This window comes from Marmota marmota, unplaced genomic scaffold, assembly GCF_001458135.2.
Source record: "Marmota marmota marmota unplaced genomic scaffold, marMar, whole genome shotgun sequence".
NCBI classification, from domain to species: Eukaryota; Metazoa; Chordata; class Mammalia; order Rodentia; family Sciuridae; genus Marmota; species Marmota marmota.
The window spans coordinates 63,782,866-63,801,601 of NW_025999900.1; the positions used below are offsets into that span (position 1 = coordinate 63,782,866).

Consider the following 18,736-nt stretch of genomic DNA (forward strand, 5'->3'; position numbering starts at 1 on the left):
TTCTCTAGGGTTTTGATACTTTTTTTTAATACTGTTTGTTTGTTTATTTAATGTGGTGCTGAGGATCAAACTCCATGCCTCACACATGCTAGACAAGTCCTCTACAGTGAGCTACAACCCCAGCTTCTACGGTTATGGTACGAACTGAGCCTCAAGAAGTGTTTCTTTGTTTGACTTAGCTTGCCAGAACGTAAACTGCATAAGGGCAGAGACTTTGTCTTGTTTCTGACCTCTGTTCCCAGGGCCTAGAATAATACTATTTTGATAATACTGTGCACCGAGGAAGCAGCCTTCAGTTAATGTGTTGAACTGATGGTAGTATTAATCAAGCACTTTGTTTCTATTTTAGCACACTTGAGTCATGCTCTCTGCAGTGCCCCCTCCCCCAAATTTCATAATTTGAAATCTTAATCCTTTATGTGATGGGTTAGGAAGTGAGGCCTTGGGGAGGTGATGTGGTCTGGGAGCAGAGCCCTAGGGAATGGATTTAGTGCCCTTATTAAAAAACAACAACAACAACCAAAAAACTCCAGAGAGCTTGCAGACCTTCTCTCTGCTTGGTGAGGATGCAGTGTGAAGAGTGAAGCCATGTTGGCACCCTGGTCTTAATCCAACCTCCATGCTGTGGGAAGCAAATGTCATAGAAGCCACCCAGTCTGTTGTGGGTTTTTTGTTTTGTTCTCTTTTCTTTTTGGTATTGAAGATTGAAACCAAGGGTGCTTTACCACTGAGCCATATCCCCTGCCCTTTTTATGCTTCTGATGCTGGCTTTGAACTCATGATCCTCCTGCATGGTTGAGATTACAGACGTGTGCCACTATGTCCAGTTGTTGTTTTTGTTGGTGGTGGAGGTGTTTGTGTGTGTGGGGGGGGCAGCTAGAATGGGCTCAAACATCTCGTTCAGGCTAGCTGCTGAGACTCAAATTTTTTTTTTTTTTTTTGTAGTGGTGGTACTAGGTAGGGATTGAACCCAGGAGTGCTCTATCACTGAGCTACATCCCTATCCCTTTTTAAAATTTTGACACAGGATCTTACTTGCTGTAACTGGCCTCCAACATGCAATTCTCCTGCCTCAGTCTCTTTAGCCGCTGGGGTTACAGGTGTGTGCCATCACACATGCGTGGGGTCTTATAGCAGAAATGTAAAATATGAATAAAGTAGATTCCCTGCCCATGACTGTGTTTCTGTATCACTTGAAAGTTTGGATGTGCCTGAGTTAGAGACATTAGGGTGAAAGGGTATATAAGTAAGGCCAGGCAGGCTTGAGAATGAGGATGAAATGGTTAAATCTGGTTACAGAGTTTGTGCTTTGTAACTGATGATCACTAACCACATTTCCTGTTCCCTGACACCTACCACCATCACTGCCAAGGATTGAGCCCAGGGCCTTGTGCATGCTAGGCAAGCTAGGTTTCCCACTGAGCTACATGCTGAGCCCTGTTTATTTTGACACAGCTAATTTGCCCAGGTTGGCCTCAAATTCTTCCTTCTTCAGCCTCCTCTCAGTATCTGGGATTACAGGTGTGCATCCACACCCCGCTTCCTGCCCCCCCCCCCCACCTCATACTGGCCAGGTACTGGGGATTGAACCCAAAGCGTTTTACCACTGAGCTACATGCACTTTGTAGGGGTTGAATGACCCTCTTCCCCAGTTTCATGATTTGAAATCCTAATCCTTTATGTGGTGGGTTAGGGGGTGGGGCCTTGGGGAGGTTATTTGGCCCTAGGGAATGGGATTAGTGCCCTTATAAAGACTCTGGAGGGGCTGGGGTTGTTGTGGCTTAGTGGTAGAGCACTTGCCTGGCATGTGTGAGACACAGGGTTTGATTCTCAGCATCTCATATAAATAAAGAGCCATTGACAACTAAAAAAATAAAAATAAAAACTCCAGAGAGCTGACAAGCCCTTCCAGTACATTCGGCTATTCTTTCCTTAGTCCCCTTCATCCATCCACTGATCAATACTCTTTATCTGTACATTGAGGATAACCTTGAAGGATGTTATTCCTAGTGTTCTTTCTAGTTCCTAACAGGAAGTAGCATGATCTTCAATTTAGATCTCGTGAGTTCACACCTGCTGTGAGGCAATTGATCCTGAACGTGTTGCTCACCCTCCTCGTTCCTCAGTTCTCTGTAAAATGAAGTTTGCCGATCTTTTATTCACCCACTTCATAGGGGGATGTGTAAGTGATTAAAATAGTCCTACATAAACATTCAAGAAAATGTAACCTGCTATTCTGTGATTTTAAGTTTAAATTTTTTTGTATTCTGTACTTTTTGTTGCTGGATATTGAAGTTGATAGTGACCACTTGAATCAAACGTCATTCTGTATTTGTGTTTTCTTTTATTCATTGCCTGTGCACTAACATTAGTGAGCGGATATGGTTTTGGTAGTGACATCAATCTTAAGGGTTGTGTTTGTTTTTTTGTTTGAGGGGTATTGTTTTTTTAACACTGGTGGTATGGTAATGTGAGGTAAGAGTTAACACTTTTGGAAGATCTTATATTCCTGATCTTTGTGAACACATTTTAATAGAAAAGCCGAAAATTTCAGCATTGATTATGGAGCCCCTACTTTCTGCTTTAAGCATGAAAGTAGAAGAGGGGAGAAGAAGGTAATAGAAAACTGTGTTTGGACTTTGGGCTCTTCTGCTCTAATTTAAGAGGCAGGACCAATCCCCCCCCAAAAAATAAAGCAGAATGGTATATGATCTGTCAGTATTATGAGGAAGTGATCTCGGATTTGGAAAAAAGAGTGGGAATGTAAGGCTGGACTGATCGAAATCAGTAAGCCTTAAAGATTTGGGTGAGGCTCTGAAAGGAGACTGGATTTTGAGAAAGGAAATGAGAGAGGTGTGGGGGCCTTGGATTTATTGAATTCTCCCCTAGGTACTTGCAAATTAACCCGTGAGAAAAATGGGTGGAAAATAGAGGGCATGTGCAAGGGAGAAGTAGAAAACATGTTAAAATGGAACCAGCCAGTGCAGCGCCCAGACAGCAAATAGAAGGGTTTGCCTCAAAGGCAAAAGTAAGATCAATTATGGGGTCAGCATTGCTTTTTTAGCCTCGTGGATTTGAAATTATACAAGTAGAGCTATCCTTCATTCTGTGAACACAATTTATTGAGGGCCAGCCTTTAAGTAAGGTTCTGGGGCCCTTGGGGTCAAAATGGACTAATTTCCCTGTCCTCCTCCAACTCACAGTTTAGTGGGAGAGACTGAGGAAAATCACATGGTTGTAATTACACTTAAACTCTAGAAATTGCATGGGTAAAGCCTGTGAAGTTGGATCCTTGGAGGAAGGATGAGGAGGCCGGAAGGGTAGACCAGAGGCTTGCTAACAGGTGAGAGGTTGGAAATGAGATTTTATTTGCATCACCACGTTGGTAGTCAGCAGTGGATAAAAACAGATGTTTGAGAAGTGGGGTCACCCAGGCCAGTGCAGCAACAAAGATGCTGAAAGCAAGTCCTTCAGAGAGGCTAAACAGAGCTGGTGATCTTCAAGGAGAAATAGGAGTTCAAAAAATTGAGGACAAGGAATGAGCTGTAAAGAAATTGAGGTGATAGCTGTAATCTAAGAAGGTGAAGGTGCTAGTGAAAGCAATTTTTATACCTTTTAAATACTTTTAAAAATGTCTTTACTCAGCTAAGATAATCAATTTCATGATGTGTTTCAGATGAAAAAAAAGATATTGACCATGAGACAGTGGTTGAAGAACAGATCATTGGAGAGAACTCGCCTCCTGATTATTCAGAGTATATGACAGGAAAGAAACTCCCTCCTGGAGGAATCCCTGGCATTGACCTCTCAGATCCAAAACAGCTGGCAGAATTTGCTAGGTAAGTTAGAGAACTTTACTTTCCTTTTCATTATAGAAAGTGCTTTCTTGACATCTGTGGTTTTCTATGCCCAAGTCACAGTGGTGATTTATATTCTTTCTCTAGGGAAACTTCTGAAAACAAAAGCAGTCAGTTTTATTTTTAATAGTAATTGAGTAGTAGTAAGTAGTAGTAGTAAGATGAGGCAAATGCTCTTTAATTCCATAACTGGCCTTGCTTGGATGTAGATATAATTGCACGTAGTTTGTTTTGAGGGGCCTGTTCAGACTCAGCCTCCTGACCTCTTTGTATGCATTTTAAGTTTGGGTGTGTTGCAGAAGAATCATTGCAGAAGACCCGGGTCTATACTAGATCTGTTCAGTGGACCCTGGGAAGGGCTTTCATCAGTTCCTATTGCAGCACGTGGCATCAGTTAAGCTCTCCCTGTTTTGCTAATTGGAGCTGGCATGGCTGAAAGAGATGTCAGATATTTGTGGCCAGAACCCTGTGACTATTCAAGGTGAACAGTCAGGATCTGAAACCACTAGATGTGGCCTTGTTTTACTGGTTGGTAGGTTTTATAAGGATATGGAAAAACCCACAAAAATGTAAAATTTTAAGTAAAGCCAGGTACAGTGTGCACACCTGTAAACCCAGTCATTCAGGCAGGAGGATACCAAGTACCAGGCCAGCCTTGGCAAATAAAAAATAAAAAGGGCTGGGGGTGTAGCTCAGTGGTAGAGTGCCCCTGGGTTCAGTTCCAGTAATGGGGGCGGGGGGATTAAATAGAATGAAATTAATAAACTGGCACAGAAGGCCTGATCCCTTTCCCTGAGCTTGAATGGAGCCTGGAACAACCCCAGAAATATATACAAGGGTTGGGATCAGGAATGAAGACACATCTCTGGTCCTGTACCCTCTGTGACCAGAGAACTTGTCTCTTGAGAGCAGAGCAGCAAGGGGAGACCAGGGCAACCCAGTTTCCCCTCCTCACCTCCCTTCCTCTTCTGACCCTTCTGAGAACTGGTTGGGCAACTCAACTCAGACCACCTGAACCTGTTTTCCTGCTTGTCAAATCTTTTTGTTTTCATAAAGGGGTTCTTGTCCCTTTCTCTCCAGTTAAACTGTAGCTATAGGAAATATGCACATTTAGTTTATTTCTCATTTATCATGGCTTACCCCAGTTAAGGCTCTATGCTTTTGTTAATGACATTGAATCCCAACTTTTATTGCCATTCATATTTCAGATAGTTATGAATCAGATATTAACTGCTCTTCCCTCAGAAAAATTACAGATAAAAATTGAATCTGAAAAGTCAGCTTTTATGTGCTCAGATTCTGTGAGGATACTTGAACAGAGGAATCAGTGAAGTTTTGTGGATGGGGCAGCATTTGATTTGAGCTTTGAACAGTTTTAGTGGTGGAACCTGCATGCTAGAACAATGTGACACAGTAGAAAGGTACACAGAAAAGGGTGTAGTCTTGCCTGGGAATTAGGACACTTGAGGGAAATGACTGGAAAAACCCACCAAAATGTAAAATTGAAATCAGGTCATTAAGGTCTATGAATACTGGGCCAAGATCTGTGGATTTTTTTTTTTAGTATACATTGGGCAGCTGCTAAAGATTTTGAAAGTAGTGATCTGGGTGATGGAGCTAATGAGAGCGTCACTTTGTAGCTGTGTCTAGGCTGAATTGGTGCTGGTGTAGCCAGGACATGGGGATGGTGCTTGAGCAGGAGCAAACGAAGGCCTGAGCTAGAATGTGGTCAACAGTGAAAGAAGTCACAGAATTAGGGCCAGATCGTCTGTATATGGGAGGGACAAAAAAGAAAAAAATCAAAATTGATGTTAATGGGGCTGGGAATGTGGCTCAAGTGGTAGCGCGCTCGCGTGGGGCGCTGGGTTCGATCCTCAGCACCACATAAAAATAAAATAAAGATGTTGTGTCCACCGAAAACTAAACAATGAATATTTTAAAAAATTGATGTTAAATGTTCACTTCTTGAATGATGGGGGAGATTGGGGAAAGTTTCTGATTTGGAGTTCAGATGCAGTCATTGTTTGGTTTTAGATGCTAATAAAACATCCTGGGTTATTTTAGCATTTTAAAAAAATTACTGTTGTTCTTGTTTGGCTGTGTGCAGTGCAGTACTAGGGAAGAACCCAGGGCTCCCTGCATTCTAAACAGGTGCTCTGCCACCAAGCTACACCTCAGCCCTTGGGAGGAGTTGGGAAGGAAGTAAGGACTGGGGTCCTTTATGAGGGATGGCTAGAAATGTGAAAGTGGTTAAATAGCTTTGGGGGAAAAAAGACCCAGCTGCAAAGTCTAAGTGAAAGAAGCTGTGAGAGTAGAAGGATCAGTTGGTCAAGTGCAGTGAGGAAGGAACATAAACCTTTCCATGAAACAGGAAAGGATTTTGGTGGTGTGCTGAAGGCTTTCGACAGCTAGGGAACAAAATGTGGGGTGGTGAGCACCACAAGTATTTAGGGTTTGGTGACCCATATCATTGTTCACCTGTCCCAGGAGGATTGGGGCAGCCGAGAGGATGGCTTGCCAGCCCTGTTCCCACAGTCCTCTGAACAGAAAAGCCAGGACACATGCTGCTGTTCAAAGGCAGCCTGGTCTTTCTGCCCCAGGGCTATCTTCAAACATCCTCTGAAGAAAGGGAACTGGGACGTAGTACCAAGTAGCCATCCACTCATGAAATTTCAAAACACTTAAAGAACCTGAAAACTTCTAGGGAAAAAAGACCATCTACAAAAGACCAGTAGACTGAAGGATGAATAGAAGACAGGAAGGCCGTGTTTGAGAGGAACAATGACTGTAAACATGAAAGGGTGTTTGGTTTGGTGCTGGTGATCACACTTAGGGCCTCATGTGTACTGCAGAAGTGCTCTGCCCTGACTGCACTCCCAGCCTATAAACAGACCTCTTTGGGTTTTTTAGCTTTTTTTGTTTATCCGTTGGTTGGTTGGTTGGTTGGTTGGTTTTTTAATGTGATGGTGAGGACTGAACCCAGTGCCCCACACATGCTAGGCCAGCGCTCTACCGATAAGCCATAATCCCAGCCCTGTCTGTTTGAGATAGGATCTTACTCTAGTTCCCAGATGGGCCTCAGACTTGCTGTGTGCTACTTGGTCCCAGTCCCCGTGGAGGAGTGTGGGTCTGCTTCCTGCCTCAGCTTCTCAAAATAGTTGGAATTATAGATGTGCGCCACTATGCCCAGCTAACCAGAATTCTCAATCCAGCGAAGCTACTAGTCAAATACAAAGACAGTGTTAGTGACCTAAGGAATCACTTTATATTGTATACAGTCCTGAGGAGGTCACTGAGGGTGCAGCGGGGCCAATGAGTATGTGCATGAGAAGGAAGATGGGGTGAGAGATCTTCAAGGACAGCAGTGCAGAGGCTGGGAAACATGGTCCCTTAAAGTGGAGTAGGAAGTTTTCTGCCAGAAAGTTTCCTGGGGGGTTGGGGTAACTGTGTGGTAGAGCTCTTGTCTAGCATGCATACCCAAGCATCTTCTCAGTGATCTGAAAGTCACTTTTGGTGTGGGAAAGAATCTTCTAAAAAAGGAAACAGCAATCAGAAATTCCCTGGAAAGGGGTGAAGGAATACCAGCCTAAACCTAGGAATAATTTTGACATTATTTAGAGAGAACTTCTTGGGCCTGATTGAAGGAAATTTTGTGCTTGTAGCTACTGTGTTGGACTTGTTGAGCCCAAAGTGTGATCTGACACACCATAGGCAGCACTTGCACAATCATAAAGTGAAGGTAAATGATGTTGATCTTCTTTTATAATCAGTCAGTGAAAGATTCGTTTGTGTCTAGAGTATGATGACACTCTGCTGGTCCTGAGCATGTAAGAAGTAAAGGTGTGTAGGGTTTGGGTGCCAGGATGCATGAGGGGTGGCTGGTTCATCCCAGTTATATGTGGCATCTCCTGAAGGTCATCTTAACACATCTGCCTGATTGGACAGTGGTGATAAAGAAAATAGAGCCTGGGTGCTCTATTTTGCCAAGTTTTTGCACTTTGAGAATCTGTGTGAGTTTAATAGGGTTTTCTGGAGGCCCCATAATTGGTGATTGGCATTCAGAAAGTTAGATACAGAGGTCCCAAGTTTGTCATGAACAGGGGGCCAGACCACATTTTCACTGATCCACATAATTGGTTCTTCTGGCCGCCTTCCCTCATCCCCTCTGCTCATTACTCCAAGCCATGTTGAAGGGCTATAGTGTTAGTTTATAGCAGAGTATTGGATGCTTTCCCCTGTATTCTGTGACTTGGGGTGGTGGGATACTGCACTGGACTTGAAACTGACCAAAGAATGTTTCAGGCTCCTGCCATGCTCCACCCAGATTACCTATCAGTTAATGCTGTGAGAGGACAGATGGAAGGAATGATGACTTTCATTTGAAAGTCCTGGCCTTGGTGAGGTGGGACCATGGGGAACTTTATTCTGCCCTGAAATGTCCCTTTAATACTTGAAAAGTAGTCAGTGAGTTAGGCCTGGTAAGTTTCCTGATTAAATCCAGTCTCTGTATTTCATTAACTAAAGTTAGCCTTTACAAACCCCTGTTCTTGTCAGGCATGATGGAGCACATTTGTAATCCCAGCTGCTCGGGAAACGAGGCAGGAGGATCACAAGTTTGAGACCAGCCTGGGCAACTTAGTGAGACCCTGAATCAGAGTTTTAAAAAGACTGGGTGTATAGCTTCAGTGTGGTAGAATGTGGGTAAAGCCCTGGGTTCAATCCCCAGTCCTGAGCAGGGTGGTGGGGTGAGGGGACGACTCCAGTTTAGAAAGATGAGCATAAAGGCAATCCCAAGGTAGTGATGTTTTTATCACTGTCTACCCTGAGACTTTCACAGGGCTAGGTAAAGTGTGATAATAGAGATGGAAATGACTTTAAAAGTCCTCGATGTTACATGACTATATAATGTCTGCTGAAGAAACTACTCATTGCACAAAGAAAGGAGGTGAATCGCACTTGCAGAGCGTAGCTGTGTTACCCAGGAACATGTCCTCCCAGCATGGGTCTGAATAGATGATGCTGGTCTAGCAATTAACTAAGCTTGTTTTGCAGGCTGATTTTATTAGAGAATCTCTGCTTCTGGGATATTCATGGATTTGAGTTAGTCAAGAGTTTTGGTTTACACAATTCTCTGCTGACATTGTGTCAGGACGTTCCTGCAAGCTTGAGTTTGGAGCCCATTCTTCACAATGTTCCTTCCACAAATGTCAGAATGAGATGTTTATATGTCCAGCAGTTGGGTCACAGGGAGAGTATTCTCCATTTTTATTGGAACAAAAGAATCTCTACGGAGGGGTGCTTTTCTGCTTGTGCTATTCTTTCTTCAGTCCCCTTCGTCCTTTAGTTGAAAAGGTGGTTTGGAACACCAGAACCTTCTGTATTGTTTAGCACAAGTGCTATAATATTTTTAAGAATGGGCTTGTTATTAATCTGAGCATGGTGGTGCACATTTGTAATCCCAGCTACTTGGGAGGCTGAGGCAGAAGGATTGCAAAGTTGGAGGCGAGCCTCGTTAATTTAAAGGAGACCCTATCTCAAAAAAGGGTTGGGGATGTAGCTCAGTGGTAGAGCTCTGGGATCAATCCCCAGAATGCCAGCAGGGGAATAGGGGTGATGAACTCATTTTTAAAATAGTCCTGTATAACACTTAGCCATTGGTAATAATGACTGTCATCTCAAAGTGTTTAACATGTGTCATCTTTTAATCTTGCAGCCCTATAAAGTAGGGAGCATTGTGCCTGTTTACAGAATAAGAAACCGAGGTGGAGAAGTTGTGTAGTTTTTGCTCAAGGTCATGCAGCTAGTAGGAGTCAGCTCCAAGTCACACATCCCATCCCGTCTCGTTTGAAACGCCTGTGCTGTTGTCCTCATTGTTTCTGGGTTCTTCAAGCCTCACAGTCAGTGAATGAACACTGAAGTCTAGTCGCTTGTGAATATTTTGGGAGGGCCAAATAGAATTCTGAGTGGTAGTGTATATGATTTTAGTCTTATAAAACATTTTCAATCCAAGTGTACTTTGGGTGGGGGGGGGATGACCACTCTGTAGAGAATGAAGGACGATGTGTCAAGGAACTTCAGAGTGGCTGCTAATCTTCCGTTGACCTCTTGAGTTCATGGATGTTTGTCCAAATTTTAAATCTCATCCTAAAAATAGACTTCTGAATACTAGAACACATTTTTTAAAATGACTTTTTACACTTACCAAAAAAACCAAGTGTTGGGCACATGGAACTATACTCTCTTGTGCAGATTTGAAATTTTCTATAATATAATGTCTTGAAAATTAAGTTTATAGCGATGAATCTCAGAAAATATATGAAGAGGACCTTCCTTACGCCAGGTTTATTTAGATATAATTTACTTACAGAAAAATCCAACATCTTGGGTATGTACCATTCTGGGAATTTGGACAATTGTAGTCGAGTCACAGTTTACACACAGAGCACTTTGGTGGAGTCATCAAAGAATAAGCATTCTCAATTAGATTGGAACTTGAGTCTTAGTGTACTTTTCTTAAGGAAAGTAGAAACCTTGCATGAATCAATGTTGTTTTTCACACTGATCTAGCCTCCAGGTGGCGCCCTGATACCAAAGCTCTTGCCCTCCCTGGTATGTAAATTCAGACAAAACACCCAGGATATACTGGTATTTAAGACAACAAAGACTAGTTCAGAGCTCAATAGGCAACTGGCACTTAAGAAATGCCTACTAGCTGATGTGATAATCCATTTACAAGAAATAAAAGAGTGTCTGCAGGTTTTGGATGGGAAGAATACCACTCAGAAAATGTTCTCAGTTTAAAGTAGAAATACATGTACAGTCTTGAACAGACAACACGGACATAAGTGAAAGCTACCAGACACATTGTTCCTCTTAGACTTCTAGGATACGGGATTTTAGTCAAAGACATAAGTTCAGATTTTATGACATAATAAGGACACTTTTCCCAAATCCAGGGTGAACAAGAATAATATTGTTAGGACCTTTATTAACTGAAAGATAACAGAAATAATCCTTTATAACAAAAGGGTGGTGATAAATTAACTTTTAGTTTTAAGGAACCATTGGCTTAGTGGTTTGTTTATTAAGCATGAGCCCTTATGGAGAGGTATGTGATGGCAGAAATGAGAACAAAAAGAAAATCTGTTTCAGAGATTGAAATCTTTTTTTTTTTTAATTTTTTAGTTGTAGATGGACACAATATCTATTTATTTTTATGTGGTGCTGAGGATTGAACCTAGAGCCTCACACGTACTAGGCAAGTGCTCTGCCTCTGAGCTACAACCCCGGCCCCTCTTTTTTTTATTTTTTCTAGGAATTCTTAATTTCTTATCCCAGTCACACACAGATATGTAGGGAGTATTCGGAGAGAAAGTTCTGGGGGCAGACCAAAGGTCAGTTCAGTGCAAGTAGCAGGTGGGTACGTTAAAATTGGAGAAAGCTGTCAGGATTTGCATGGGGTTCTGCCAGGCTGCCCACCTCACCAGGTATCTTGTCACAGATGGGAACTTCCAAGCCCCCAAACAAAAGCAGGGCCACAAGTCTCCATAGTTTAAAATAAAATTATCTCACCATTTTTAAAAACTGTAACTGTACTTTACTCTCACCACCAAAATTGATGGTAGAAAGGAAACCATGTGAGAGTCTGTGGTTCTCACTAGACTGGCCCACTAGTCCCTCAGATAACAGTGCTGATGGTTTCTGTGTTTCCTTTGAAAGCTATTTGATACTTCAGTGTGTCAAAAGAATTTTGTTTAAAAGGACTATTTCATACACTTTGCAAAAATGATATATTTTTTTCCCACCATTTTTTTGTACCAGGGATTGAACCCAGGGGCATTTAACTGCTGAGTTGCTTAGGGCCTCAGCCTCCCCAGCCGCTGCAATTATAGGCGTGCACCACCACGCCCAGCCCGAATTTTTAATTCGTGGGTTATAGTTGTACACATTGATGGGATTTGTTGTTACATATTCACGTGCACACAACTTAGCAGTATATTTTGGCCAGTATCACTCCCCAGCACATCCCCTCAAAAATTGATGTGTCATAAAGCTCGGTTATATCAGTATAAAGTGGACCCATTTGTCTATGTGTTTTTAAGCAGCTGTATAGAGACACATATTTTTGAGACATTTCATGCCTGTTATTCCTTTTTCATAAGGTACCTTTGTCATCGCAGCAGCTGCTTTGAGTGCCTTGCCCAGCTCCCACTAGGAGATTGAGCTGTGGTCTTTGTATTTTTCTAGAGGGGCAGGAGAAAAGAGCAGGTATTTGAGTCACATAGATCACTGTGCTATGCTTAGCCAGCTTCTCAGCTCCGAGGCCACAGTGGCAGTGTGCAGCCTTCTGGGTGTCACCCCTTATCAAAGTCCTCAGCACTCATTGAAGCAGTCTTGTCCTCCTTCGTGGGAACATGTTATAAGCTTAGTTTTGTTAGCTATAAGGAGACCATTTTAGGCACTATATGATTTATGCCAGTTGAGTGTACCCACTCCTACAAATCTGTCTCTCTCTCTTTCTCTCTCTCTCTCTTTTTTTTTTTTGGATAAGAATGAAGCCAAGAAAAATTAAAGAAGATGATGCTCCAAGAACAATAGCTTGCCCTCATAAAGTAAGTAATGCTAGGGGGAGGTTCACGGAACCGCTACTGAAGTCTTAGAGAGTTTGTAAGAAATTTGCACATTTATTTCCACTTTCATAATTGAGATAAAGGGAGGAACTATAATCTTTGGTTTTTAAATTCAAGAGACAAGAGTTTTGTTGTTTAGTAAAAGCCACCTAAATTTGTGATTTATTGTATTTTATTAAGTGGGCCACTGTAGGGAGCTGCGTTGATTGCTGTCTGTTAACTATACTGTGCCAGGGCTCCATTCCTTTGGGGTCATTAACAAGTCTTAAGGCATTGGGCTGTACCTCGCCCACCGCCCTTTATGAAATGTAGGCTCATGAATGAAATATGGAAATATTTGCTAAAAAACAAAGCCAAAGACTTCATAATTTCTTTCAGTTTTCTTATTTACCCTGTTAATCATGTTTCTAGAAGGGTACTTAATTGTTTTCAAATGTAGCCAGTCTTGCACATAAAGAGGATAGCCCAGAAGGTACTTTGAGGTGTTAGTTGGGGGCTATTTTTCAAACTTGATTGGAAGTAAAACTTAACAGAAAAATGATACCACATAAGTGCAGATAAACAAAGGGGGAGAAATTATAAATGGAGTAAAGAATTTTAAAAAATCAATTGGAGAAGGATAAATTTAGTTTCATGGAATCGCCCTTATGAAAACTGCACACTCCCAAATTTTCATATTTTTAATTTTCTTATTAATGTAGTGATTTTGAAATATAAAATGAGCTCCATTGGGGCAAAAAATAAGCATTTGAAAACAGTTATGACTGAAGTGCCTGTCATCTCTAGCTTCTCTGTATATTTCTTTTCAATTAAATTTTTTAAAATTCCATTTTGTAAATGGAAACTGAACCTAGAGGTCAAGGTGAAAAGTCTGGCTTTCCCTCCCTTTTGCCTGTGAAGCTGTCTGGTGGTGCCCTGTGCTGTCCTTCTGTCATGCTGTCTCACCATTTCCCCATTCACTCCATCATGGGCAACAACTGCAGAAGAAATTGTTGAGGACATGCTTCTCGGGCGCCGCACATCCATCTGCCTCCCCCGCACTGGTATCGCTTTGCCTGCCTCTTCCTTTTCCCGGTGTCTCACAAAATAAATTTCTTCTGTAGTTGCCATTCCTTGGAGACCCTCTTGCTTCTTTCTCTGTCAAGAAGGGGAAAGAGGCAAAGAGAGAAGAGGGAACAGTAGGCGATGGAGAATGACAGCCCATTGTTGCAGCACAGAATATGGGGCCCACCAAAGGTAGTGGTGGACTACCGTCATTTTAACTCCGTTTATTTCTCAGTGCTTCTGTTACTGCATCGGGGGGCGTGGCGGGGTGAGGCGGCTGTGGCATAGCTGGAAGCCGGGGCGCTGGGTTCTATTCCCAGCTTGGCTACTACTAGTAGTGTGACCTTGGGCAAGTCTACTTCAAGACATCTCTAAGCCTCAGTTTCCTCATCTGTAAAACAGGGGTTTGCATTAAAAGTTAAGGCCTTTCTCAGTTGTCTGTTTTTTGTCTTAAATAATTTAATGTTCTATTGTAATGCTAAGTAAAGTTAAAATGGGGAGTGGGGAGGTTGCTTCATTCTAATAGATCAGTAAAGGTTGCTAAGTGGTTGAATCCTTCTCAGAGTTTGCAGTGTGAACCACTAAGCTTCTTTCTCTGTTTCAAGGGCTGCACAAAGATGTTCAGGGATAATTCTGCTATGAGAAAACATCTGCACACCCACGGCCCCAGAGTCCACGTCTGTGCAGAATGTGGCAAAGCTTTCGTTGAGAGCTCAAAACTAAAACGACACCAACTGGTTCATACTGGAGAGAAGCCCTTCCAGGTAGAGCCAGCTCCCTCTCCCCTCTCTACTGCCTTGCTGTCTTGGGCGCCACAAGCTAGCCGGTGTGGCTGGCACAGGAGGTGCCAGCACAGAGTGAGGGTCTTCCTATCATTCCTCCTGAGTTGCGTGCAAGGCTCACTTCACTTCATTTCACTTTCTGGCCTCCCTGCGGGATCTAGATGAGGCTGGATACCAGGTGTGTTCCTGTCTGTGGAGCACTTTTTTTTTTTTTTTTGTAGGAGAATACAGAATTAAGAGCTAAATTCTAGTGTGTTCATGATGGGGTGGAAATCATTAATTTTTGGTAGGTAATAGCATATTGAAATACAAATTGGCCGAGAATGTCTTACATTTTATTGTATGATACTAAGTAGAGATGATATTTTATCTTGTTTTTAGAGGCTTACAAGTAAGTTAACAAACTAGTAACAAGGTGAATCTGACATGATTCTTTTTGACGATTGACACCAGAAGACTTCTTTCTTACTCATTAATATTTTACTCTTAAGAATATTTATAGACGTATTAGGGTCCTAGCCTGAGATCTGGACAGCTTGCCGCTTGACAGTGTTTCTGTCCGGTTGTACGCACTCAGTCCATGAGGGCAGCCCAAGTCTTCAGAGGGTGGCAGCATACATAGTTAGAAATCCCTACCTCTGATTCCAGACTGCGTCTCCCAGGCAGGGAAGAGAGTGTTTGGTAAAACAGATGGGCTGAGGTCCACCCGAGCAGTGAGCGCTGGCTCCCGGGGTCTGGTCATGCGTGCCGAGTAGGCTGATGTCTGGTCTTTCCTCGACAGTGCACATTCGAAGGCTGTGGGAAACGCTTTTCACTGGACTTCAATTTGCGCACACATGTGCGAATCCATACCGGAGACAGGCCCTATGTGTGCCCCTTCGATGGTTGTAATAAGAAGTTTGCTCAGTCAACTAACCTGAAATCTCACATCTTAACACATGCTAAGGCCAAAAACAACCAGTGAAAAGAAGAAAAAGAAGACCCTTCTTGACTGCAGGAAGCATCTTCCAGGAGTGTGAATGGGAATAAATATGCCTCTCCTTTGTATATTATTTCTAGGAAGAATTTTAAAAATGAATCCTACACACCTAAGGGACATGTTTTGATAAAGTAGTAAAAATTAAAAAAAAAACTTTAATAAGATGACATTGCTAAGATGCTCTATCTTGCTCTGTAATCTCGTTTCAAAAACACGGTGTTTTTGTAAAGTGTGGTCCCAGCAGGAGGACAATTCATGAACTTCGCATCAAAAGACAATTCTTTATACAACAGTGCTAAAAATGGGACTTCTTTTCACATTCTTATAAATATGAAGCTCACCTGTTGCTTACAATTTTTTTAATTTTGTATTTTCCAAGTGTGCATATTGTACACTTTTTGGGGATATGCTTAGTAATGCTATGTGTGATTTTTCTGGAGGTTGATAACTTTGCTTGCAGTAGATTTTCTTTAAAAGAATGGGCAGTTACATGCATACTTCAAAAGTATTTTCCTGTACAAAAAAAAGTTATATAGGTTTGTTTGCTATCTTAATTTTGGTTGTATTCTTTGATGTTAACACATTTTGTATAATTGTATCGTATAGCTGTATTGAATCATGTAGTATCAAATATTAGATGTGATTTAATAGTGTTAATCAATTTAAACCCATTTTAGTCACTTTTTTTTTCCAAAAAAAAAAAAAAAACTGCCAGATGCTGATGTTCAGTGTAATTTCTTTGCCTGTTCAGTTACAGAAAGTGGTGCTCAGTTGTAGAATGTATTGTACCTTTTAACACCTGATGTGTACATCCCATGTAACAGAAAGGGCAACAATAAAATAGCAATCCTAAAGAAAGAATATGGCAGAAAAAAGATCTGTAAGCACAGTCTTATTTTCTTCTGTTGTCCAGAATACTTATAATTCTTGAGCCTCCCAGAAATTGGAAGCTAAATAAAGCAACTCAAGTTTCCTTTAATTTTGCACTCCATTACAGTGACTTGTGATGAAAGCGATGCATGGATATTTTAATACTCCCCTACACATCCTGAGTTCTGAAAGAGTAGGCAACAGGCACCCCAAGTTAAGGAACTACCTCAGAGCACCTTGGACCAGGCCCATGGGGCTAGGATCGGATTTTGGCACTCCTGTGGTGAGGGTGGGAGTGAAACAGGTGTGCGCGGCCTGGCGCCTTCTGGAGGAAAGGCACCAGTTGGCAACAGGGCACGTGGGAAAGACCAGGCTTTTCTTTCCACTGCTCAGCTTCAGAGGCAGCTCCAGTGGGCCCTGGGCTTGTCCAACAGGAAACACAGTTGTTGGGTATCTGGTTTGAGAGCCTTTGCTCCTCCGTCTTAGTGGAGGCCTTACAAAATGCCAGCAATTGTGGCAAGAGAGTGCCAGTAGCTTAATTTCATGCTTCTAAGTGGACACTGAGTGCAGATTGGCAAGGTGATTAGATTATTAGAAAATTGTACTCAATGAGTACTTGACCTTGTGTTGTGACCTCTTAAATGTATGATTATAATTTTTTAATTTTGCTTAGGGTCAGATCTAGGACTCATTGAAAATATTTTATAAACTGCCACAATACAGCAAAATCCCATTTATTCAAATTGCAGTCATTCTGAGTCTTTCTGCTGAGTGCTTGACTCTGCAAGGTCACTGACAGACAAGCTAGTATGCTTACATAGAAAACGGCCAGGACACCTTCTGGTCAGAGGTATAGTCCAGTTTCTTACAGCTTCTTCACCAGGGGGATTGGTGACCTAATGACAGTGACCCCCAAGGCTCTGTGGAATTTTGAAGTGCCTTCTGAACCATAAGTGAAAAATTTAACTTCAGACTTGTTTTTATTTGTCCAGAATCTGTTCTCCATTGAATATTTTGGTGGAACTGTGTTAATCAGAAGACCCCAGGCTTTGCTGTATCTGGCAGTCAGGAGAGATGGGAGCCCATGGTAGAGTCCCCTTCACAGCTGAGCACCCCCTGTGAGCAAGTAATTCTTTCCAAGGCTGGACAGAGCCTTCTACTGGTGCCCATCCTTCCTGCAACCGCCACACCTTCCTTCCCACCATCAGGTCCAGCAGTCCTGATGTGGTTGTACTGAGATGCTGCCCTAGTCAGTGGCCATCAGAGAAGTCTGGAGCCACATTGCCCTCACCCAGCATTATGCTGCACTTGAGCCCGGTCCTGGCACCATCCTCGGGACGCTTGCCCGAGGCCCCACAGCAGAATAGCCCTGTACCCTGGGAAAGCCTGAGCAGCAGCCCTGAGCCACGCTGTGGCCTGCGGGAGCCAGGCTCTTGTGTGCAAGGAGGTCCCTCTTCCTCTGTGCCTTCATCCCTTGGGGGATGCCCTTGATCGTCTCTTTTGTCCCGTTTTGTCTCCAAGTGAAACCGCCTTCACTCCCTGCCCCTTTCTCTGTTCTCGTGTCTTTTTCTCAGTCTGCAGAGTTAACTTCTATGAGGAGTGTAATTTGGAGTTCAAGACAATAACAAGCAGGTTCCTTGTTGACGTAGCACTGGATTAACAGCAGTAGTGTAGGTGACTGAAGAGCGAGCAGTGGTGTGGAATCGTTCTCACTGGCTCTAACCTAAGCCCGCTTTGCTTGTTAGAATTTATAATTTTGTTAAAGATGTAATTTACTAAAATTTGAAATGGTGTTCTAACAGTGATTCCATTGTCTCGAGAATTACTCTGATTTATAGTAATACTGATAGACATATTTTCTTACATCTGAGCAGAAATGAATGCATGTTTCTAGCACATGTAATATAAAAACTCCAGAGGATAAGTTTACACTTAACAAGATGTTGTTTTCTATTTTTGAATTTCTTATAATTTCCCTCTCTGGGAGTGGGGTTGCAGGGGGCATAATATTTGTATAAAGAACTGTCACCCCAGAGTGACATTTATTTTCCAAGGTGACGCCAAGCTCATGCTGTTGGCTTCGTGTGGTGTCGTGTGTGCTCCGCCTGGACTGAAGGCCTGAGGAGTTGAGGAAGATCAGGGTTTTTTTTCCTATTTGTTTTCATGTGCAAGTTCTCCTAAATGTCAGTTATTTCACTAGATTGGAGAAGGACCCTTTAAGAGGACCCTATACCATGCCTGCCCTGTTCCTGAGCAAGAGCTCAAGAAATGCAGAGTGAGGGAGGTGCCTGGGTGGTGGCAAGTCCTCAGATCCTGCATAGGGAGCTTGGCCCGCTGTGAATTGGAAACCTGCTAATTCCACCCACCAATTGATCACTTCCTTGCCTGGCTCTTTCACTTTTCTCAACACCTGACCAACAGCAAGGGCGGGGACCCTAAAGGTCAAAACAGTGGTTAGAACTGAAGTTGCTGGCCGGAGCCCTCCCTGGTACTGGGTTACCTTGGGCCTCTGGCCTTCAGGGTCACTGGTCTGACTTTCAGCCCTTTGTTGTGGGTCCATCCCCCCCCCCCCCC

General features: G+C 42.7%; 1 protein-coding gene across 1 annotated transcript; it reads left to right on the forward strand.

Moving 5' to 3' along the window:
• The first annotated feature begins 70 nt into the window (after nucleotides 1-70).
• Nucleotides 71-16,271, forward strand: Yy1 (YY1 transcription factor). Its single transcript, XM_015495557.2, has 5 exons — nucleotides 71-137; nucleotides 3,677-3,839; nucleotides 12,409-12,469; nucleotides 14,137-14,295; nucleotides 15,095-16,271. Exons 1-5 carry the CDS (start codon nucleotides 86-88, stop codon nucleotides 15,275-15,277), a joined length of 618 nt encoding a protein of 205 aa, XP_015351043.2. The 5' UTR covers nucleotides 71-85; the 3' UTR covers nucleotides 15,278-16,271.
• The last annotated feature ends 2,465 nt before the right edge of the window (nucleotides 16,272-18,736 follow it).

Bases quoted from the DNA above. Each gene is read 5' to 3' on its own strand.
- Yy1 (XM_015495557.2), top strand. From the start codon at position 86: ATGCTAGACAAGTCCTCTACAGTGAGCTACAACCCCAGCTTCTACGGT. The intron at 12,470-14,136 runs GTAAGTAATGCT...CTCTGTTTCAAG, and splicing joins CAATAGCTTGCCCTCATAAA to GGCTGCACAAAGATGTTCAG. The intron at 14,296-15,094 runs GTAGAGCCAGCT...TTTCCTCGACAG, and splicing joins CTGGAGAGAAGCCCTTCCAG to TGCACATTCGAAGGCTGTGG.